The sequence below is a fragment of the Paroedura picta genome, chromosome 7, assembly GCF_049243985.1.
Source record: "Paroedura picta isolate Pp20150507F chromosome 7, Ppicta_v3.0, whole genome shotgun sequence".
In the NCBI taxonomy this organism is placed as follows: domain Eukaryota; kingdom Metazoa; phylum Chordata; class Lepidosauria; order Squamata; family Gekkonidae; genus Paroedura; species Paroedura picta.
The window spans coordinates 21,637,120-21,659,313 of NC_135375.1; the positions used below are offsets into that span (position 1 = coordinate 21,637,120).

The 22,194-nt window shown below is 47.4% G+C and overlaps 1 protein-coding gene across 4 annotated transcripts in view; it reads right to left on the reverse strand.

The window, feature by feature from the left end:
• The window catches only part of FYB1 (FYN binding protein 1), a 53,786-nt gene extending 31,592 nt beyond the window's left edge, over positions 1 to 22,194 (reverse strand). Inside the window, exons 1-3 of one of the 4 annotated variants that reach the window (XM_077347021.1) lie at positions 22,055 to 22,194; positions 7,823 to 8,957; positions 481 to 640 (exon numbers count right to left, since the gene is read on the reverse strand). In XM_077347021.1, coding sequence (XP_077203136.1) covers positions 481 to 640; positions 7,823 to 8,957; positions 22,055 to 22,057 — 1,298 coding nt within the window. In that variant the 5' untranslated portion in view covers positions 22,058 to 22,194. Of the gene's footprint in view, positions 1 to 480; positions 641 to 7,822; positions 8,958 to 13,525; positions 13,602 to 18,401; positions 18,496 to 22,054 lie in introns of those variants that run through there. The other 3 variants (XM_077347023.1, XM_077347020.1, XM_077347022.1) reach the window with 3 other exon arrangements.

The window sequence follows — 22,194 nt, forward strand, 5'->3', positions numbered from 1 at the left end:
CTAGCTCTGGGTTGGGAAATACATGGAAATTTGGGGGGTGGAGCTGAAGGAGGGAGGAGTTTGAGGGGAGGAAGGACTTCAATGTGGGTTGAACTTCCCACCATCCCTGGAGACTGCGAATAGAAAACCAAATGCAGACACACCTTCGTCCCAAAATTTCTCAAAAATTATCCTTTTCTGTAAAACAGCGGCTGGAAATCTGCTGCGACGGAAAACAGAAGGCCGGCTTACCCCTGTGAATTTCTTCTTTGTCCAACAACATGGCACTCATAGGGAGAATGTCTTACCTCCTGTTCAAGAATAGCACCCTCAACAGCATTCACGTAGCCACGGAAGACAGTAAACATGGCCAGGAGTGACGGAGACAAGGTCCACGTAGACGACCACGTGGGGAAACTATTTCACCAGAGCTGCGATCAATGATTCCCTCAAGTACAAAAGACCACATGAAAGAAGGCAGGGCTCCATTTAGCTACGAACCTGGCGTCAGTCCTAGGCTTGATGTTTCTCGGAGGGAGAATAGGCGCTTGTGCTGATGGGTGGGAGGCTGAGGGAGGTGGTGGCGGTGGCGGCGGAGGTGTGGCAGAAATGGGTGGCGGAAGAGCTGAGGGTGAAGGCACGGCATGGGATTTGTTGGGACCTAGAAGGAAAAGCCACAAGGGAGAGCAACAATGAAGACAACTATACTTTAAAAGAAGCCCTGGCCAATTCCTTACTCAACACAGCAAACTTAACTTCGTAATTTGAAGAGGGAAGTGGACTATCAATGCAGCCCGCCTTCGGGAGTCAGCATGGTGTAGTGGTTAAGAGTGGCAGCCTCTAATCTGGAGAGCTGGGGTGTGACTTTGGGCCAGTCACAGTTCTCTCAGAGCTCTCTCAACCTCACCTCCCCCACAAGATGACTGTTGTAGGGAGAGGAAGGGTAAGCAATTGGAAACTGCTTTGAGACTCCTTCGGGGAGTAAAAAGTGGGGTACAAAAAAATAGCTCCTCCTTTTTTTGTCATTCCACAGTCTTGCCCCTTCCTCCATATGCGAGGCTATTAGTTCTGTGGGTTCAGCAAGATACAGACAGAGTTTCTTCAACTCCAACAGTACTTTATTCAACACCAGCACCGACTAGAACACCAAACAGCAAGTATAGGAACTCATGGAATTTATATACATTTTAGCTGGTCTGCCAAGGAACCTGATTGGCCCCTAACAGAGTCCCAATGCAAATAGCTCACTGGTCACGTTAAAATCCTTCATTTTCATACTGCAACTCTTGAGCCAACTATCTGCATATACAGCTACCTTTCAAACTGCTATATATTTGAACATCGAAGTGAATCTGCAGTTAAGTTTCACTTAGTAGCCAGTTATGTTGAATCAGCTATTCTATTGAATCTCATAGTTTTACTTCTTGTGTTGCATTGTCATGAGACCAGTCTTGTGTGACTTGTACTACACAAACATTGTAGAAAAACATGACACTCCTTTTTTCCTTCTTCAATGCAAATCTGTATTGGAGGCTGGGATAAGAGGTTGGTAGCATTCATGATTGGCCTTAAAAAAAACCCCTTAAAACTTGGGAAGCTGATTCTGTTCTGCAGGAATATATGGGTTTATTAAGGGTTCTCAGTCTCATGTTTGCCTCACTGTTTTATGTGTGGACACCGGGAAGGGCGGACATTTATAAGGAGAACTGACGGGTGGAAGAGCTGTAATTCCTGGAGATCTTCAGGCTGCACCTGAAGACTGGCACTCCTAATTTGCTGGTATATTCTCTTCTCTCTGCTAGGGGGTATGTTTTTATGGAATGGCCCCCTCTAGCATGAGAGAACTGCCAAAGGCAACAGCCTTTTAGATAAAGGGTACTGAATTATTACTTATTTACAGGGATTGTCAAGTAGGTGAGAGGGTAGGGGTGGAGATATTATTTGCATTTTCTACCTGAAATACCAAGGGAGAATTTGCACTCACATTTTTCCCCCACTGTAAATCTTGCTGAATTCTGGTCGATTTGAACCTGTATCTACAGGCTTCCTTTTCCCTGATTTTAAACACGTCACCAGCATTGAAGGAGCACAAGGCTGGAGAGTGCTTTATTTCCTGCCTTTTGTCTCCTGATGATACAGCTAGAACAAGCCAGGGGAGGGGCAAGTGGAGCATAAGGCTGCTTATTTATCTTTCCTTCCCTGCACAAGTGGGGGGGGGGAGGGACACAGCAGCCTCACAGAGAATGAGGAAGGGAAAGTAAATCCAAGAGGCAAATCTCTGCTGAGAGAAGTGTGGGCTTTTGTAGTGTAGTCACTTTAAATCAGCGCAAATGAGCGCAAAAATAAGTCTTGTGAGGGAATGGCAACCAGGAACCAGAACTGACGCCCTGACTAATCAGTGACAGACTGCTTCGCTATGTCAGCATTGGAGGCATGGGGCAGGAAGTTAATTCAGCAAAACGCAGAACATAGACACTTAATACTGGGGTTCTTGGAGTGGTTTCCTCAAATGTAGCAAGTTATATCCTCTCCTGGATATTGTGGATCAATCATAGACACTGCATAAGGAAAATTGAAAGGGCTAAATATCAAATCGAATAACGTGTAGATGACTTTCTTAATTTGAGGTCACCGGGGATAAAGTCAGGGCACATTCATCCTAAGTGCCTTGAGAGACCACTGGCCTTTTTTGGTATTTGTGACCTGTTTATGAGTGATGCATCTTTTACCTTATTCAGTTGACATGAGACTGCGACTGTTGAGGGCTTATTGCAGTTTCCCCTCAACTATCAAGTCACAGCTGACTTATGGAGGCCCTTGTAGGGTTTTCAAGGCAAGAGACATTCAGGCACGGTTTGCTATTGCCTGCCTCTGCACAGTAGCCCTGTTATTGCTTGGTGGTCTCCCATCCAAATGCTGATCCTGCTTGGGGTCTGAAATCTGATGAGATCAGGCTAGCCTGGGCTATCCAGTTCAGGGCTACTGCAGGTTGATTTCTGCTTTTTGTGTTGTGAACTTTTAGAGAGAAACTTGCTTATTTGGCAAAACCTTGCCCAGTGGAAATTCTGGGGCATTTAGGAAGGTACATGTTTGCAGATGAGCTTATAAAACAAAGAACCTCCACTGTTGCTTAAACCAACATCCACTTCCTTTTTCGTCTGCTTCTCACAGATGGTTGTTTTCTTCTCAGTTTGCTTGTCTTGCATGGGGCTGTGGAGAAACTAGGCTTATGTCAAGCCAGGTCCTTCTGGCAGGGAAGAGACGGGCCGCCCTGGCCTGGCTCCTCCCCACCTGCGCCTACAGCATCCTGGAAGGAGCAGAGAAATGCCCCAGAAGGCTCTGGGGCATGTTTTTGTTTGAAGAACACAGTATTGTGTTGGTACGCAATACCACATTCCTCAAAGAACAAATAAGAGGCCCCCATAGCCCCACAGTGGGGTGGAATCCCATCACCTCGGCTGCCTCATCCGGGGGCACAAATCCAGGACGAACAAGGTGCAGCAGGCTGAATGATCCCCGTACAGAGCCGGGAAGCGGCAGGGCAACCCGCCCTGGGCCAAAAACCAGATGGCAACGTGGCACACCCCCTCCAATGCAGAAATGGTCTCTGTCTTTCTACCAATCCTTCTCCTAGTTATGCTGATGGATCTGGCAGAAGTAAGAACAGAAGGTTGAATGTCTCACACTGTTCTGTAACGTCACTCCTAAATAGGACAGAGACCATACTACTTTCTTCCTCTCAAGGTAGGAAGGCAGGATGGCACTGGAGAGGGTAATTCCTACTCTGACTCACAGCTGCTTTCTGAGCTCTCCGATGAGGTCTTTCATTATACCTACTGCTTGAACCTTTTAACTAGAAATGCTGGGGACTGAACCAGGACTGACCACATGCAGTTCCTGAGCCATGGGCCCTCAGACCAGCCCAACCCAACCCCAGCATAACATGACTTGCAGTTCGTCTGCAGTTACTGCATGATTCCCCCATTCCTCTCCTCTTCTTGATAGCTTATCCTTAGGGCTGCCGGCCTTCAAGTGGTGACTGAAGATCTCATAGGGTTACAGAGTTCTTCAGGCAACATGGATTTGAAGGGTGGAGTCTATAGCACAATGTTGTTCTGCAGGATTTGCAAGAGAGACCTGTTCTGCCATGCCTATGGTTGAGGCGGGAAGAATCCTTCAAATTGCTGGCCTCCCTCATCAACAGCCCATTCAATTAGAACATCAAGAAGAAGAAGAAGAAGAGTTGGTTCTTACATGCCGCTTTTCCCTACCCGAAGGAGGCTCAAAGCGGCTTACATTCATCCCCCCTTTCCTCTCCCCACAACAGACACCCTGTGAGGGAAGTGTGGCTGAGAGAGCCCTGAAATTACTGAAGAAGAAGAGTTGGTACTTATATGCCGCTTTTCTCTACCCGAAGGAGTCTCAAAGCGGCTTACAGTCGCCTTCCCATTCCTCTCCCCACAACAGACACCCTGTGGGGTGGGTGAGGCTGAGACAGCTCTGATATCACTGCTCGGTCAGAACAGTTTTATCAGTGCCGTGGCAAGCCCAAGGTCACCCAGCTGGCTGCATGTGGGGGAGCGGGGAATCGAACCCAGCATGCCAGATTAGAAGTCCGCACTCCGAACCACTACACCAAACTGGCTCTCACTGGGGTGATCCATGCGTAAACTTAGGCCAATTGTGAGTGGGTGGGCAGGAAGGGCTGTGTCGGTGCTCTTGCATGCCCAGGGATATGCCAATCACCATTTTGGAGTCAGGAGACAAATCTCTTCCAGACCAGATTAGCCAGGGATTCTGGTTTGCTTGGGGATGGACATCATCTGAGCATGGAATTGGGATCACCGCACACAGGCAGGTAGTTTTGAGTTGCCTGCATTGTACAGGGGGTTGGACTAGATGACCTTGGAGATCCCTTCATGTTTCTATGATACCATGATTCTTTGAAGTTAAATAAATCTTTATCCTTAAGTCATCCCTATGAACCAGGCCAGGCAGACAGAGAAAGTGATGGCCTTTTATGACCAGGGTGGGATTTGAACCCACGTCTCCCCAGGTTGACATTCTAACCACGATTCCACCCTGGCTTTCACTGCATTTATTGTTTTATTTCAAAGTACCTGTAAATATCCTGTGGGAAAAGCGTGAGCTTTTAATGAAAGCTATTTTGAAAGGGGAAAAAACAACAACAACCCTGAACTTCTTAAATCCCCTAGTTTCTCTTCCGATCACATGAATCTTTCTCCTTACTAAATGCCTGGAACTTTACAGAAGTGATGCGACATGTGCATTGTGTACCTAGGGGTTGCTTCTTGAATGCCATGCGTCTTATCCGGGGTAGTCAAACTGCGGCCCTCCAGAAGTCCATGGACTACAATTCCCAGAAGCCCCTGCCAGCGAATGCTGGCGGGGGCTTCTGGGAATTGTAATCCATGGACATCTGGAGGGCTGCAGTTTGACTACCCCTGGTCTTATCCAAAGCAGCCCTTATGCTTCCCCTGGGTTGCATAAAACAATGCATAACATGAATGCTTATCACCTAGACAGCTTGAGAGGAGGGGCGGTTAGAGTTTGATGCAGAAATTCAGCAGGTGTAACCGTGCCTGGTATAATACTGCAGTGATGGATGGGGAGATGTCGAAACCGTCCTGTCTGCTGGCCACACAGCATGTGATCTCGGCCAAGAGAAGCAGAGGCCAGTGTAACCGGGAGGATACCAAGGATCTGGAGCCTTTCCTAATTCTGCCACAGGAAGTTAGGATGTGGTCAGGGCCAGGAGCCGATCTTTCTTGGACTGTATTTGGAATGGAGGTGGGGGGACTGCCTAACTGGATGCTTCCTATACCAACAATCCATTTCTCTGCCAAGGAAAGCTGACCTTACCTTTACAAAGTGCTGTTTTTTAATTAACCTGGGGGGGGGGGGCTCTGCTTACACTGAAAAAGCAAAGCACATGGAGTTGTGATTCCCCAGTATGGTCTCTGAAGCCAGCCTAGGAAGACTGTGATGGTGGAAAACACCAAGTCACTGATGATGGGAAGGGTTTCAAGGCAAGAGGCAAATGGGGTGGTTGGCCTCTGTCTGAGCAGCCACCCTCCTTGGTGGTCTCCCTCTCAAATATTAACTAGGCCCCACATCCTGCTTAGCTCCTGAAATCCGACAAGGCTGAGGGAGGCAGGGGTTGCCAGCAGGCCTGGAGAAAAGGTCTTGTCCCTTTAAGAGAGGCTTAGTTTGCATGGAAATGGGCAGGTGAAGCTTTTCATGGCAAATAGGTTATTAACATCACCTGGAAAAGAGGACTGTGTTAAGGGGTTAAGGATGTCTTTTCTCCAGGCACTTCACAACTCCAGGTCTGGGAGACTGTAGCTCTTGCCTTTTTTTCAAACATTTTTTTCTAAAAGCCACCTGGAATTTCACTAAGTGGTTGCAACCAGTGAGAAAGGTGGGCCATAAATAAACAAATTCCACCCTCTCAGAGCCTCCAAAAAAGTGTGACTCCAGAATGGCCTCTTGCTTCCTCCCCCCCTAGACAAATATTCTCCTCTCTCCATATGGAGCTCCTGAATTTCAGTCAAAACTTATATATACCTTTCTCTAACTCCCTGGAGAAACGGTTTTACCCATTCTTGGTCCGTCATTTCCTTACTTCAAACCATCTACAAAATTGTTTTGACCCCTGCAGAATTACTAATTTGGCTGGAGGAGGGAACCCTCAATTGGAACCTCATGTTTTGTGTCGATGTGTGTCGATATTAATCCTCCTGCCCCCCCCCCTAAATCTGTGGAGGGGGCAGGAAGGTCAATGGTGCAACAAGGAAGCATTGGTTGTGCAAAAAGGGAATGTAGGAATCTACCTCCTACCTCTAAAACTAGCACTTACTATTTCAAAGGGGCCATTGGGGCACAAGGTTGCCAACTAGCCAGGGAAAAAGGTGTCCTGTGGCTTTAATAGGGGTTTCACATGCTTTGCATGGCATGGAATTAAATAGCATCCCCCAATAATTGTTGCACACCAGCAAAGTGATATGAAAGGGACAGCTAGAGAGACAGGGCTGAAATGGCCAACCTGCTAGAATAATGATCTAAAACTGTAACAGGGTTATCAGGACCCTGCTGGGTGTCGGGGGGGGGGGGGCTGGAGCAAGGCAGGTTTGCCAGCTTCAGGTTGGGAAACTCCTAGAGATTTGGGGGTGGGACATGGGGATGGCAGGGTCCAATGCCAGGGTCCATCCCCCAAAGCATCCATTTTCTCCAAAGAAACTGATCACTGAACCATCTCAGGTCCAATTTGGGACAGAAGCAGTATAAAAGCATCATCATCATCCTCTAGATCAGGCGTAGTCAACCTGTGGTCCTCCAGACGTTCATGGACTACAATTCCCATGAGCCCCTGCCAGCAAATGTGAATTGTAGTCCATGAACATCTGGAAGACCACAGGTTGACTACTCCTGATCTAGACTGTAGGTCAGGGGTAGTCAAACTGCGGCCCTCCAGATGTCCATGGACTACAATTCCCAGGAGCCCCTGCCAGCATTCGCTGGCAGGGGGCTCCTGGGAATTGTAGTCCATGGACATCTGGAGGGCCGCAGTTTGACTACCCCTGCTGTAGGTCAACTGCAATTCCCAGGGATACGATACTATGAAATTATAAATTCAAGTTAAATAGTTTAGGTGGAGCCCACTACAGCAAACAACTCAAGAGTGCTGGCCATTTAACACAAGATAGCTTAGCGAAAAGGGTCTTTCTCTTAAGCAGAGCATCTTGTCGTGTCCCCCACTGGGTTGGGGAATTTCTTACCTTGCATAAAATAAAAATAGTAGAAAGGGGGGGTAAGGACTCACTGTCTTTGTTATCTTTCCGGAATCGTGCCAGGTCCACGGCCGGGGGCCTGCTCGGCTTGGCTGGAGCCGGGCCCAGTTTGAACGGCGGAGGCATTGCCTTTCGTTTGGGGCCAGGGAAATCCTTCTCTTTCTCTCCTTTCTCGAGGTTATTGGCCCAAGGCCCTGAAAGAGCCAGTCTGGAAGGTGCAAGTTTACCAGGAACAGAAGGTGATCCCGAGTCCCCATGAAGATCCTTGGTGATACTCGGCCTCGTTTCTTCATTCTGATGTCCATAAGATTTTGGTAGCCCTTGAGTCGTGTTGTTCTGGTTGCTGACAGGTTTCAAATTGACCGGAAAACGGCCAGGCGTAGGACTGGAGTCACCACCACTGGTGTTCTTTTCTTCGGCGTCCCTGGGAAATTTAAATGAATGGGTTTTTGGTTTGGGGCCCCGGAAGGGTGGAGGGGCCTGATTTGAAGAAGCGTTTTTGCTGGAAAGCTCTTCATTGTTGGCAGGATGAGGAGCTAAAGAAGGTTTCTGCTTCAGAACGACCTTTGGAAATAGAGGTTTGGGGTCATTTTCCTGTGACGCAGCGATCAATGTGTCCTTCACTCCCGCTAGCTTTTGGAACACAGGTTTGACCTCTGTTTCTTGTCGTTCCGATTTAAAGTTCGGCTTCGGTCCTAAAGGCCTGAGGTCATGTTTTGCGGGCAGCATTGAGCCAAGCGGTTTGTTGTCAGGCTCCTTTGGAAACACTGGCTTGGGGTCCTCTTTTAGGATTTCGGTAGGCTTGGGGCCCAAAGGTTTAGGGTAGCTCGCCTTTTCGTTTATATCTCTGCTCGCTGCCTGAGCCAGCGCTGTAAACTTGTTGGCTGCAGGGCTGCTTTTCAGAGGGGGCGGCTTGGGTTCCTTATCCGGAGTGTCCAGAAGAGAGGGCTTGAGGCCCAAAGGAGGTCTGAAAGACGGAGACTTTTGAAGAGCGCTGGATCTGGAAGGTGGGCCAGCATTTTCCATCTGAGAAAACATCTCAAATGCAGCTTTCGTGGCCCGCGAAGATTGTCCTGCCACTTTGACTTGCTGGTTGTGGACTTCTCCGGCTGGGTTGTGAGAAGGGCTGAATTTTGCCATGATGGACTTCACGTTCGCCTGGCCATCCTACGACATAATTTAAAAAGAAAAGCGAGGGGAATGAGAACCGTTCCGTTGCAGCGTTCACATACGTTGTGCTCTGGAGGCTTTCCTGGGTCTGAGGCTTGTGACGCTCCTGATTGGTTAGAGATACCTCCGCATTTAGCTTCCTGTATGGCTAAAGATGTTCAGCCTTTTTGCTACACAATCATTGTGGTTAAAGAATATTCCGAGTCGCTTACTGCAGACCGGCCTTATTTTGCTGCCTGGATCAGCCCCTCCTACAGCTTCTGTCATTTCTCTCTCTCTTCCCTTTACACTTGAGGAACGTGGAAGTGATATTTATACCATGCATGATTTCATGCTTGCCTGTGAAAGCGCAGGGCAGCACTTGGACTATGGAGAGTGCACATGTGCGCCTGTGAGTCCTGGCTCCATAAAAAGCACACCATCGTCGTCTGGTTTGTTTTCACTTATATCCCACTAGGCTCAGTCTAAGACGTTTTGCAGCCTTTGGCATGCGGCTTCAGGGGGAAAACTGGCCTTTTTAATGCTGCTTCTGGCCTTGTTCTAGTACAGGGGTAGTCAAACTGTGGCCCTCCAGATGTCCATGGACTACAATTCCCATGATCCCCTGCCAGCAAATGCTGGCAGGGGCTCATGGGAATTGTAGCCCATAGACATCTGGAGGGACGCAGTTTGACTACCCCTGTAAACTGGCTGCTCTATTGTCATGGTGGGTCTTTTGCCTCTCACTGATTCCACAAAACACCCCCATTTGCCACCTGCCACCCTTTGGATACAGCTCCGGACTGGAAAATGCTGAAAATCCACTCTTACAAATAACTAGCCCCCTCCCCGAGCTACTTTTCCCTGGAGCCCATTAAGGTGAAAGCGTGACTGATTCACTTCTTAATGCAGATAGAAAGTAATTTAACGCCATGAAGGAACCATTTCTCTCTAGCTGTCTGTTGACACTGTGCTTCTAGGCTAACAGGGTTTCCATCAACTCTGACTCGGGAAGTACCTGGAGACATTGGGGGTGGAGCCACGAATAGGCGGGATTTGAGGAGCAGAGGGATGTCAGTGAAATATAACACGATGGAATCCACTCTTCAGTACTTATTGCTGCAGTTTGATGTAGTGGTTAGGAGTGCTGATTTCTATTCTGGTGAGCCGGGTTTGATTTTGCACACACAACCCTCTCCCCCCATGCAGCCAGCTGGGTGACCTTGGGCTTCCCATGGCACTGATCTGACTGAGCAGTGATATCAGGGCTCTCTCAGCCGCACCCACCTCACAGGGTGTCTGTTGTGGGGAGAGGAAAGGGAAGGCAACTGTAAGCCGCTTTGAGACTCCTTCAAGTAGAGAAAAGCGGCATATAAGAACCAACTCTTCTTCTTCTTCTACCAATAGAAAAGCGTCTACTTGCAGTAGTTATTTAAGGCCACATATTGTGGGATATTGGAGAAAAGACACAAGGGGGAACAGAATAAGGAACTAGAATTGTGTTGATTCAGATAGTCTGAGCCGCTCTGGGAACTAAAGGCCCTGCCCATGTGATATCTGTTAATTAGAACTACGTTGCAGGGGTTTGAGGAACTACTGGGGGAAACCATGCAAATCGTTCTTAAGGCAGGAAAAACCCTGCTCCTATAACAGGGGCAAGAAAGGCATCAGGAACGTGTGTCATATTTCTCCAACAATGCTCCATTTCCCCCTTCCCCAGGGAATTTTCCTGCAGTAAATACCCCCCCCCCCCATGCTTCTGTCCCTTGAATGAGAAAGCACCTCGGGAAAAGTGATTTTGAACTGGGGGGAAGTGACTGGGAAGGCAAAGATTGCGCCAACTTTCTGTTCAGTGGAAAAGAGCGAGAGTCCAGACTGACAAAAAGCTGTGACAGGCTGCTAGCTTCCGTGAATCACTGCTCACTTCTTCTGATACAGCCCATACCGACACAGCTGTTCATTCAGTTTGCTTCTGCTTCTGCTCCAGCTAAGTTTGGCATTAAAAAATCGGAGAGAAATGGAACTCCACTGAATACTGCAGCTTTCGCAACACCGTCAGGGTCTGAGACTTGTGCTCAGAAGGCAATCCAGAATAAAATTAGTATCATGATCCAAGGCTACTCTCGTGGGAGGCAAAACAACTTATAGGATGGGGCAGACTTCAGAGTTATTTTACTAAATCCAAGAGGATACATCTGGAAGTATCATGATAGAAGTCTATTGTTAAGAACAACTGGCTAGGCTAGTCTTGGGGTACACCCCTTTCCTCCTTCAATAGATCATTTCCCCACCATTAGCTATTCCCTCGGTAGAAGGGCTTTTATCCTCAAAGGACATCACTTCCAAAAACCACGTGGGCAATGATATTGACACCGCTCTGTATGAAGTTTGGACCTCCTTGCTGCTACTGGTAAGTCTCCATCACCACCTGGTGACCCTAACTGATATATGCGGATCATGGCCTCCCTTTTCTTTTCAATTGAATGAAAGTTACCATTGATGGAACTCAATTCTGAAATCTTCCTGGCTATTATCATTCACCTGCTTCCTTGTGCTTTATGGCTAAAACAACACACTGTTGTCTTCATAGCTGCATTTTGCATACAATATTATGTGGCACATTTATGACCCGCAAAGAGAAAAGCAGGTTTGTCTGCAGCTCTGAAAGCTAACCTGGTTTTCATGTGATTCAGAGACATGGAAATACTCCCACCTGGGCAAATAGCTGAAACATTACAGACCAAAGGGAAGTTTTGTTGTTAAAATTCACAAAACCAAGTGGGCAAAGGAATAAACAAATCTTCTCCAGTGAGCCCAAACATGAGAAACATGTTTTAAGAACATTTATATCATGTAGTATGTGCATACACATGACTTCCAGTAGCTTGCATAACTCCATGTTGGGGGTACACCCTGTAGAAGCCCCAATTTTATTCCTTTACTAGGGGCCACGCCTGTTGCATTCAGGAATACAACGGGCACTAGATTAGGGGGGTGGGGTGGAAGAACTCTGTGGATGGCCTCCCCCTCCCCCCAAGACCTGTTAGGGAACTCCCCGGCAGGGGGAGCTCTCACACAGCAGGGATCTGCAGCCTCCAAGCCTCAGAGGGAAGTGGAAGGAGGAGGGGTGATCAGGGGTGGGGGACAGAAGGCAGTTGGCTGGCTGCTGGACAGATAGGCAAGCCAGTTGGAGGAGGAGGCACTCAGGGACGAGATAGCCAGCCTGAGTGGGTGTTAAGCGCTGAGTGGCACTTAAGCCATGAGACATGCTCCTCCTCCAAGGCCTTACCAGAAATATATAGTGAAACACATAATGTTCCTTTGGGGTCACTTAATAAGGATGCCTTATTACTATTCAGAATCTTTCACAGGCCTTAATTGCCAACAAAGTGTGGGCCAAACAGAAAATTATTGCTTTTAAAGAGCTGGATCTGTGTTCCTTGGATCCTTAAAGCAGCTGTGAGGAACAGACACTAAAACATCCAAGAGAGCCCCAATGGGCATGGAACGGCACCCTGGGTGTGGGAGGAAGAATCAAACCCAAAAACAGTAAGGCTCCATTTGGCTATGAATATCCATTTCGTACAAATGTTTCATATTGAGGAGCATGTGTCTTAACAATGCATTGCAGAGTAAAAACAGGATATTTTACGACAGTCTTCCTCAACTGTTCTACTGCTGAGAAACCTTGGAAACATTCTTCAGGCTTCAAGAAACCCCAAAAGTGGCAGGATCATGTAGAACCAGGTTGGGAAGCATAGCTGTGGACACGCCCACCCAGGGCCCCTCCCCTCCCCACCCCCTCCAGGCCTATCATTGGCCATGGGGGAGGGGGGACACAACATGACCATATATGGTCATCTCACAATAAACGTTTAACAACATTTAAAAAATATATATGAACATTAATTAACTCCCACCCATCCAGAACCCCCCCCCCCGGGCCATCCAGAAGCCCCCAGGATTTCACGAAAACCTGGTTTCGAATGTCTGCTTTGTGACAGTGACTTTTAAAATTGTCAGCATATGAGGTTTGCAACGTATAGCTATGTTATCTCATCCTCCCGCTTCCTGGAGCGATAGAAAATTCCGTGCAGTCTTCAAGCTCATATTTTTTTTTCTTTAGGAGGAAAAGGATCGCAGTCTTGTGATCTCCTGGACTGCCCTTGCCCTCCCCCCCCAAAAAAACCCCAAAAATGCAAGGTGCAATTAAATAAATTGAGTTAGGTTTATCGAACTGATCCGCAGCCGTAGCTCAACTTGATTGCCTAATTAACTCATTGCCAGCTTGTGCGAGTCGACAACTGTAGCTTTTGAAGGCTGTTTTGTGAAGAGCTTTCTCATAGTGACTCAACACTCAGCAAGCCGAATTAGAAGCCACAGCTCTTAACCACCCCACCAAGCTGCTTTGTGGTGCCTTCGACTTCCCTTTTATTGTTATTAATATTATACTTCAGTGCTGTTTTTATTGTTGCCCAGGGCACCTGGGAGAAACGTGGGCTTAGAAATGTTTTCAGTAAGTAAATAAAACTTTGTCCGTCGTTCTCACAATGAGGAGTTTTGCACATACTATTCTTTCCTCTTACCTCCTGGAGTCAGTTGATCTGAAGGAGAGGGAAGGAAGGGCAGGGAAAGGGGAAGAAAGATTAACCAACCCCGCTGAACTTCTCTCTATCCAGTTAACCTCTGCTTTGCTGCGACAGAAGGAGATGGAAGAAGCTTTGGCAACACACAGTGTCTGCTGGAAATTATGCAAGTTGTGAGGTCACCTGATTGACGGGTATGAGAGGAGCTTGGATTTGGGCTAAAATTTGGGAACTAACATTTCTAACTGGTTCTACATTTAGGGTTGCTAACCTCCATGTATGGCTGGAGATCTCCCCGGGGTCCAACTGATCTCCAAGTGACGAAAATCAGTTCACAAAGAGAGAAATTACCACTTTGGAAGGTGAACTCTGGCATTATACCCCACTGAAGTTCCTCCCCAAACCCCATCCTCCTAAAGCTGCATCCCCCAAAATCTCCGGGAATTTCCTAACACAGAGTTGGCAACTCTACTACATGATTATTCCAACTAGACCAGTGGTCCCCAACCCCCAGTCCAGGGACCAGTACTGGTCCGTGGATCAGTCGGTACCGGGCCGCGGCTCCTCCTCGTACTCCTCCCCGGCCGCCATGGCTGGGGCTCCCCCTCGGTGTGGCACTGTGCAGCTGCTGCTGGCAGCGTGCCCCAGTGGTCGGTAGGAAGTCAGGGGTGCCGGTGGGAAAGCAAGTGGAGCAGGAGCTCAGGCGGCGGTGACATCCCTCGGCAAAAGACTACCCCCCCCCGGGCCTCAGTAAAATTGTTAAGCATTGACCGATCCCCAGTGATAAGAAGGTTGGGGACCACCGAACTAGACCACCTTCATTATTCTTTCTGGTAGCACTGAGAAAAATCTGGAGATACTTGACAGCAATATATTTTTTTGAGGTTAAGCCATTTTCATCTCTGCAATAAAATTCAATGCACTGTACTCCATGGACAGCATGCATCAGGTCATACCTTGAGCAGCTCTGTTAATAGTTTTGTGATTTCAACATTCAGGATTACACCAAATGTACAAAGACACTTTTGTAACCACTGGCTGATCTTAAAGGCATGGAACGTACAAAACCACATTAGACTGACTCCAACAATTGACCCATCACGTTCAGTACTGTCTGTTGTGATTTGAGGCTCTCCAGGGCCTTGGGTCTTTTCCCATTGCCTTCTAGCATAGTCTTTTAACTTAGCATTGCCAACTTCTGGGGGAGGGGGGGTGCTGGAGTAATCCTTGAGTCACAACTAATTCCCAGGCTACAGGGATCAGTTCACCCCTGGAAGAAACTATAGCTTTGGAGGGTGGACTGTATGATCTCACATCCCCACTGATCTCCTTCCCCAAATGCTTCTCTTCCCAGGCACTGTCCCCAAATCAGAATCACACAGAGCTGGGAGAGACCCCAAAGAGGCATCCAGTCCAGCCTACCAGGAATAAGGTGACCAGATTGTCCCACTTTTGGAGGGACATCTGGGGGTACTTGGCAAATTGTACTTATGTTGAAATTTTTGTTGCTCCATGTAGACTTTGAAACTTTTTGTTGCTCCATATAGACCAAATTTTTAATCAAGAACCCTCCTAGTCAATGGTATCCCGCTTTACCAATGTTAAAATCTGGTCACCTTAAAGGGCCTTCCACTTTCTCGGGGTCTTAAAAACCACACACTCATGACAGGTGCTGATATCCAACACTTTTGTGAGCTGTAGATTGCAAAACTGAAGATGCTGGGGGCTGAACATGCAACCCTGGACATCCCTGGTGGTCTGCCATCCAAACACCAACCAGAGCTGACCTTGCTTAGTTTCCAAGATTGGATGAGATTGGGCTAGCCTGGGCCAAATTCAACTGTATATAGTACGATCGCAAAAACTTACATATTTCTGCATCATTCCAACCCATAAAACTTCCAACTTCAAGCTCCTCCCTTGGTCTGCCCTTCCAGTTTTCTGTCTCCCGTGAACCAGGTGCAGACAAAGGGTTCATAATATCAATAGGAACTCTGGCAGAGCCTTGCCCTGTTATGCCCACAAGGACTTTGCTTGTATTTTTGGCTGGTGCTGGGCAGCAGCTCACCCTAAGCTCTCTGTCCAGGCTCATCCAGGAAGGAGGAGGTTCCAGAACTTTTGTCTGCCTTTCGCAAGGGACGCAGCGCCGGGGAGACGAAAAACTGAAACACGGCCTTGTTAAAACATCCTTTTCTGCCCAACGCCAACCTTAGGTGGGCCAATAAAAGATACTGTTTCCTCCGCTTCCTATTTCTCGGTCCAAAATAAGCACAAAGAGAGAACATTGCCTGCTCTAGGTATGCTAATCGCTTCAACAACCGTCCACTTTGTTTTGGGGGTGGATAGTGATGAGCTGTCCAGTAGCATCTTAAAAAGGGGAAGGGGAAGGCGATTGTAAGTCACTTTGAGACGCCTTGAGACGTCACTTTGAGACGCCTGAGCAGTAGCTATTTGCTGCCTATGGATATGGACATGCCCTTTACTCCCTACGTCTAGATAAACTGAGAGCCAGCTTGGTGGAGAGGTTGATCACAACAGCCTCTAATTCCCTACTCCTCCTCCACACGCAGCCACCTGACTTTGGGCCAGTCACAGTTCTCTCAGGGCTCTCTAGCTCAACTCCCGCACAGGGTGTCTGTTGTGGGAAGAGGAAGGGGAAGGCGATTGTAAGTCACTTTGAGACGCCTTCAGATAGTAAAATGTGGGGTACAAAAGAACCAGCTCTTCTTTTTCTTGATCTGTCCAGTAGCATCTTAAAAACCAAAACAACAACAACAACAAAAGCTGGAGGGGGGGATAAGCTTTTGAGAGTTAACACTCCCTTTGACTGAGGAAGGAAGCTTTGACTCTCAAAGGTTCATAACCCCCCCCCCCCCACACACACACACACACACACACACAAAGCCCTTTAATGTGCTACTGGGCTCAAATCTAGTTATTCTCCTGCATGCAAAAATGGCAAACAGCTATCGTTATGTCTAGTAGTTACTGACAGACCAAATTCCCTCCGTGCTCATGGCCATCCCTACATTTTGGGGGGCAGTGAATTCCACAATGTAATTACTGATTGAGTGAAGAAGTATTCCCTTTGGTCTGTCCTGAACATATTGCCCATCAGCTTAATAAGGAGGAAGGCAGAGTTCTGCATCGGGGTCCCAAAAATGAGAAGCATGCAGACTGGATGGAAGATAAACTGCTGGGTGGCAGTGTGTGTGAACAAGAACTTGGGGTAATTGTGGACCGGAAGCTAAATAGGAGCAGGCAGTGTGATGCAGCAGTGAAGAAAGCAAATGGAGCCTTGGGCTGTATCAACAAAGGCATCATATCAAAATTGCAAGATGTCATAGCCCTTGCTGTATACCACATTGGTCAGACCCCGCCTGGAGTGCTGTGTGCAGTTCTGGAGGCCTCACTTCCTAAAGGACGTGAACAAGATGGAGAGGGTGCAGAGGAGAGCGATGAGGATGATCCAGGGTCTGGGGACCAAGCTCTATGAGGAAGGCTGAGGGACTTGGGAATGTTCAGCCTGGAGAAGGATGGGTTGAACTGGCAGCCCTACTGATAATATCTACACAGGGCTTCTGGTGCAATTCCTTTGGTCTGAATCAGTACTGTCTTGTGGAAATAATACTTCCATTGTTTGCAATGGTTTTTGATTGATGTCAATGAACAGACACCCTCATTTGCAGTGCATCACCCGAATGCAATCAGGGCTCTGTTTTGTAAGGAGGTGTGTACTTTGAGATGTCTTTTATTGGTAACTCAACAGTACAAGTGCTTGGAGATGCTTTCAATTTTCATTCCAACCAGCTCTCAAGCCAATACTGACCACTAGTTTCCTAAAGGAACTCAGAACTCAGTAGCTTCTGGTAGCTTTTAGGTCTCACCCAGATTCAAGCTTCCAGGTTCACATCGGATAGGAAGAGGAAAGTGTATGTTCACTGTGAGTAGTTTTGGTTTTATATTTATATTGTAGAGAATGAAAAGAAAAGCCAGTGTTAACTGACCTGAGAAAAATTGCAGCCAAAGAGAAATGAACAGTGGTCCTTTGTTCTTTTGACTGGTGTCCACCATAGCTTGTGGTTAGCAGGGCATAACAGAATATGGCCATGTGTCAAATTTCAAATAAGCATATTGTAAACATGATTGCAACAAAGGTGAGCTTATTGTTTGGACCTAGGGAAATGTATCGCGAGCCAATGAGTGTTCTCTGGCCTTGTTTGCATGTTTTGCTTAATGCAAGAGATGTTTGCATGAAACGGGCTGAGCTCTGAAGCATGGAGGTGTTACGCTACAGTTCCAAATGGGGAGGTCATTTGGGGGAATGTGGCTCAGTGAGAGAGGTCCTGCACACCATTCTGCACATGTTGGATAATGCACTTTCAATGCACTTTAGAAGTAGATTATCCTGTTCTGCACAGGAAAATCCAGCTGCAAAAGATTTTTCCTGAGTATCTGGAGATGTGTGGCAGGGAGGGGCACAGCCATGCTCTCTCCCGTCTCCCCCCTGTCTGTCTCTCTTTCACAGTGTGTGTGCGTTGGGGGGTATTTGATGTTTTCATATAGTCCTCATGCGGGATTCTGTTTCTTGCTCCTTGTTTTGTTCTGTAAGCTGCTTCAGGTAGGTTCCCCGGAAAGCTTTGGTGAAATGTTTCTAAATAAATGTACACGTGCACCTGCAATTCACTGTGATGAAAAAAAAACCTGGGATGCACATATTGGTGGATACAAACTCAGCCTGTAAGTGACAGTACAGAAATACAGGATATTCGGGAAACGTCAAGTGAGAAATTGGGGCCATGCTGCAAGCCGAAAGGTGATGATACGGGGAACGGACATGAGCAGTGAGCATTAAAATATCTAAATTTAGCCCTACCGTGGTAAAGTGGATTAGCCAAAGAGACGTGTGTCCAATTTTCCACTGCATTAACTGTTATGGATTGAAAAGTGCTCCATTTCCCATCGACAGACTTGGAAGCGGCTTGTCTCTGCAGAAAGCATATTTCAATCTACTTTGCATTTAGTTCTGGGCAGGTAACAGTTAGACTCTTTCATGAGAACTGGGCAAACAGCTTGCCCATCTGAATGCACACCTGTTTTACATATGAAAATCTGAAAATGGAGAGAGAGTTGGACTCTGCTCTTTAGAGGCTGGTGGAGCTCTTCCTAGATAGCACCTACATTGAAGGCAATTGCAATACTTTATAGATTAAAGGTGCAAATTTTTATACATTAAAGGTGCAAACTTAAATGGACTCCGGGGAATGGTAGAGGACAGGAAGGCCTGGAGGATCATTGTCTATGGGGTCGCGATGGGTCAGACAGGACTTCGTACCTAACAACAACAACATACATTTCTTTATTGGGATATTCTTTTTCCTCCCTTTCCCATGGTAATCCAAGGGGATTTACGGAACCAGACAAAGTCAGCAGAGACGAGTGCTGAAAATTGTTGAAACTGGCATAACCGCTGCACACAGATTCAAGTGGGCAGCCGTGTTGGTCTGAAGCAGCACAACGAAAGTAGAGTTCAGTAGTCCCTTTAAGACCAACAAAGATGTATTCAGTTTTTGCACTCAAAAGCTCACGCCTTGAATAAATCTTTGTTGGTCTTAAAGGTGCTATTGGACTCTGCTTTTGATGTGCTTCACATGGACAATAACTAAAAAGTGCCCTGCGAAACCTCCATGCATAGAGAGCCAGTTTGGTGTAGTGGTTAGGAGTGTGGACTTCTAATCTTGCATGCTGAGTTCGATTCTGCACTCCCCCACATGCAGCCAGTTGGGTGACCTTGGGCTTGCCACGTCACTGATAAAGCTGTTCTGACCGAGCAGTGATATCAGGGCTTCCCTCAACCTCACCCACCTCACAGGGTGTCAGTTGTGGGGAGAGGAATGGGAAGGCAATTGTAAGCCACTTTGCACCTCCTTCGGGTAGAGAAAAGTGGCATATAATAACCAACTTGCTTCATCTTCAGGCAACAGAGACCAGTTCCCCTGGAGAAGATGGCTGCTTTGGAGGTTGGATTCCATAGCTTTATCCTCCACTGAGGTCCCTTCCTGCCCCAAATCCCTCCCACTCCCAGCTCCACCCCCAACGTTTCCAGATATTTCCTAAACCAGAGCTGGCAACCCTACTGACATGAGATATTTATTTAATCCATTTACATCCCACATTTCTCCCTAATGGGGACCCTAAGCAGTTTACATTTCTCTCCTATGTTTTATCCTTACAACAAGCCTGCAAGGTAGGCTAGGGTGAGAGAGTGTGACTGGCCCAAAGTCCCCCAGAGAGCCTCCATGGTACATATGGATTTGATCCCAGGTCTCTCAGATATTAGTCTGATCCTCTTAACAACCCCATCATGCCAGATAGGAGCCAGAGATTTTACACACACACTTTGCAACAGCACCATCTCTTCCTAAAGAAATGTTCAGTGTAATGTGGTCCTGTTTCCCTTTAATTTGAATATGTAGCTCCACTTAAGAAAAGAGCCATCATGGTGTAGTGGGCCCCCCTTGCACTTCCCCATGGAAACCTCACTGAACAGAGATCATGATAGAAATATAGTAATGTTGCTGCTAGTTTATGGAATATGTTTTTTAACTGGTTTAATATTGTTATTGTTATGATGTTAGCATTTGTAAACTTGTATTTCTCATTAATTTTGTTGTTCACTACCCTGAGCCGGCTTGCTAGAAGGGCGGTATACAAATTAAATAAATAAATAACAAGCGTGGCAGCATCTAATCTGGTAAACTGGGTTCGATTCCCCACTCCTCCTCCACATGCAGCCAGCTGGGTGACCTTGGGCCAGTCACTGTCCTGCTAGTACTGTTCTCATAGAGAAGTGTCTCAGAACTGTCTCGGCCCCACCTACTTCACAGGGTGTCTGTTGTGGGGAGAGGAAAGGGAAGGCAGCTGTAAGCCGCTTTGAGCCTCCTTCAGGTGGAGAAAAGCGGCATATAAGAACCAACTCTTCCTCTTCTTCAGTAATATCAGGGCTCTCTCATCTCCCTCACAGGGTGCCTGTTGTGGGGAGAGGAAAGAGAAGGCGACTGTAAGCCACTCTGAGACTCCTTCGGGTAGAAAAAAGCGGCATATAAGAACCAACTCTTCTTCTTCTTCAATAAAATCAGGCCTCTCTCTGCCTCACCTACCTCACAGGGTGTCTGTTGTGGGGAGAGGAAAGGGAAGGCAATTGTAAGCTGCTTTGACACTCCTTTGAAAAGCAGGGCATAAAAAACAGCTCTTCTTCAGTGGTCTCGATCTGGTCACAAACTAGTATCTTGTTTTGGGCTTCCTTTTGAAATATAATCCAGCACAAGCGAGTCCCACTGAAATCAATGGTACAGACGGACGCTGACCCCATGGCTCCATTTCGCTTAGATTATGCTCAAGTCACAAAAGACTTAGTCACTGCTGGGCCTGCCTCCCTCAGAAGTCGCTCTCCCCTCTCGCTCATCACTTGTTGTTGTTGTTGTTGTTTTGGTTTTTAAGATGCTACTGGACAGATCAAGAAAAAGAAGAGCTGGTTCTTTTGTACCCCACATTTTACTATCTGAAGGCGTCTCAAAGTGACTTACAATCGCCTTCCCCTTCCTCTTCCCACAACAGACACCCTGTGCGGGAGTTGAGCTAGAGAGCCCTGAGAGAACTGTGACTGGCCCAAAGTCAGGTGGCTGCGTGTGGAGGAGGAGTAGGGAATTAGAGGCTGTTGTGATCAACCTCTCCACCAAGCTGGCTCTCAGTTTATCTAGACGTAGGGAGTAAAGGGCATGTCCATATCCATAGGCAGCAAATAGCTACTGCTCAGAAGCATCTGGGAAAGGTCTTTGCCTAGGCTGTTTGCTGGCCCTCCAGGCAGGGCAACTGTGCTTGACTCGATGGATCAGTGGTCTGATCCAGCAGGGCTGTTCATATACTGTTATATGAATTGCCCAACTTCAGCCTCGCAGTCAAGAGAGATCTGTTGATTAGTCCTTCGAGCTTCCTTGCATCTGATAACGGATGTGTCGAGAGAGGTTTCGTAAAACCCACAGTGCCTGCTTGCCTCTGGGCCTCTTTGTGCCAGCTGTGCCTTTGCAGAGAGGACCAAATTGGTCTTCTCTGCCTGCTTTCTAGTCCTAAAAGAGCAGCTGGATCTATGACAGGCACAACGTGACCCCATGCCCCACCCCAGCTTGCATTCCAGCCGTGAACAGTGGCCCACCACCCTCCTTTTCTTGGGAAAGCAGCCCAATAATGCAGCTCCGCACCCTATATCAATCATTGTCCCTTGTCTAGTGGGCCACAGTAACCAGCTGGTGCAAGGAACTTGGCTTTGTGGTAGCCACAGGTTGTGCAGCATGAGCGACGGGGAACAAAGATCTGCAAGGGGTCGAGGCACACTGCACAGCAGGTTACTTAAAGAGGTGGAACTGAAATTCAGGTTCCAGTGCTTCCAAAACAGCCACGTCTGGAACTGTTTTATCTCTCCCCCCCTGCCCATCTGCTTCCCTGAGAATGGTTATAAAGTTCGGCACTTACCATGGCTGGTGAAATTCTGTGCTCAGGGGCCTGCTGAATAACGCAGTGTTACGGCAAGGAGAACATTTTCTTTGTCCTCGTTTGGAACTTCCTATTTTGAAATTGCAAGTGGTTTATCCAGCCTCTGTAGGAAAAACGAG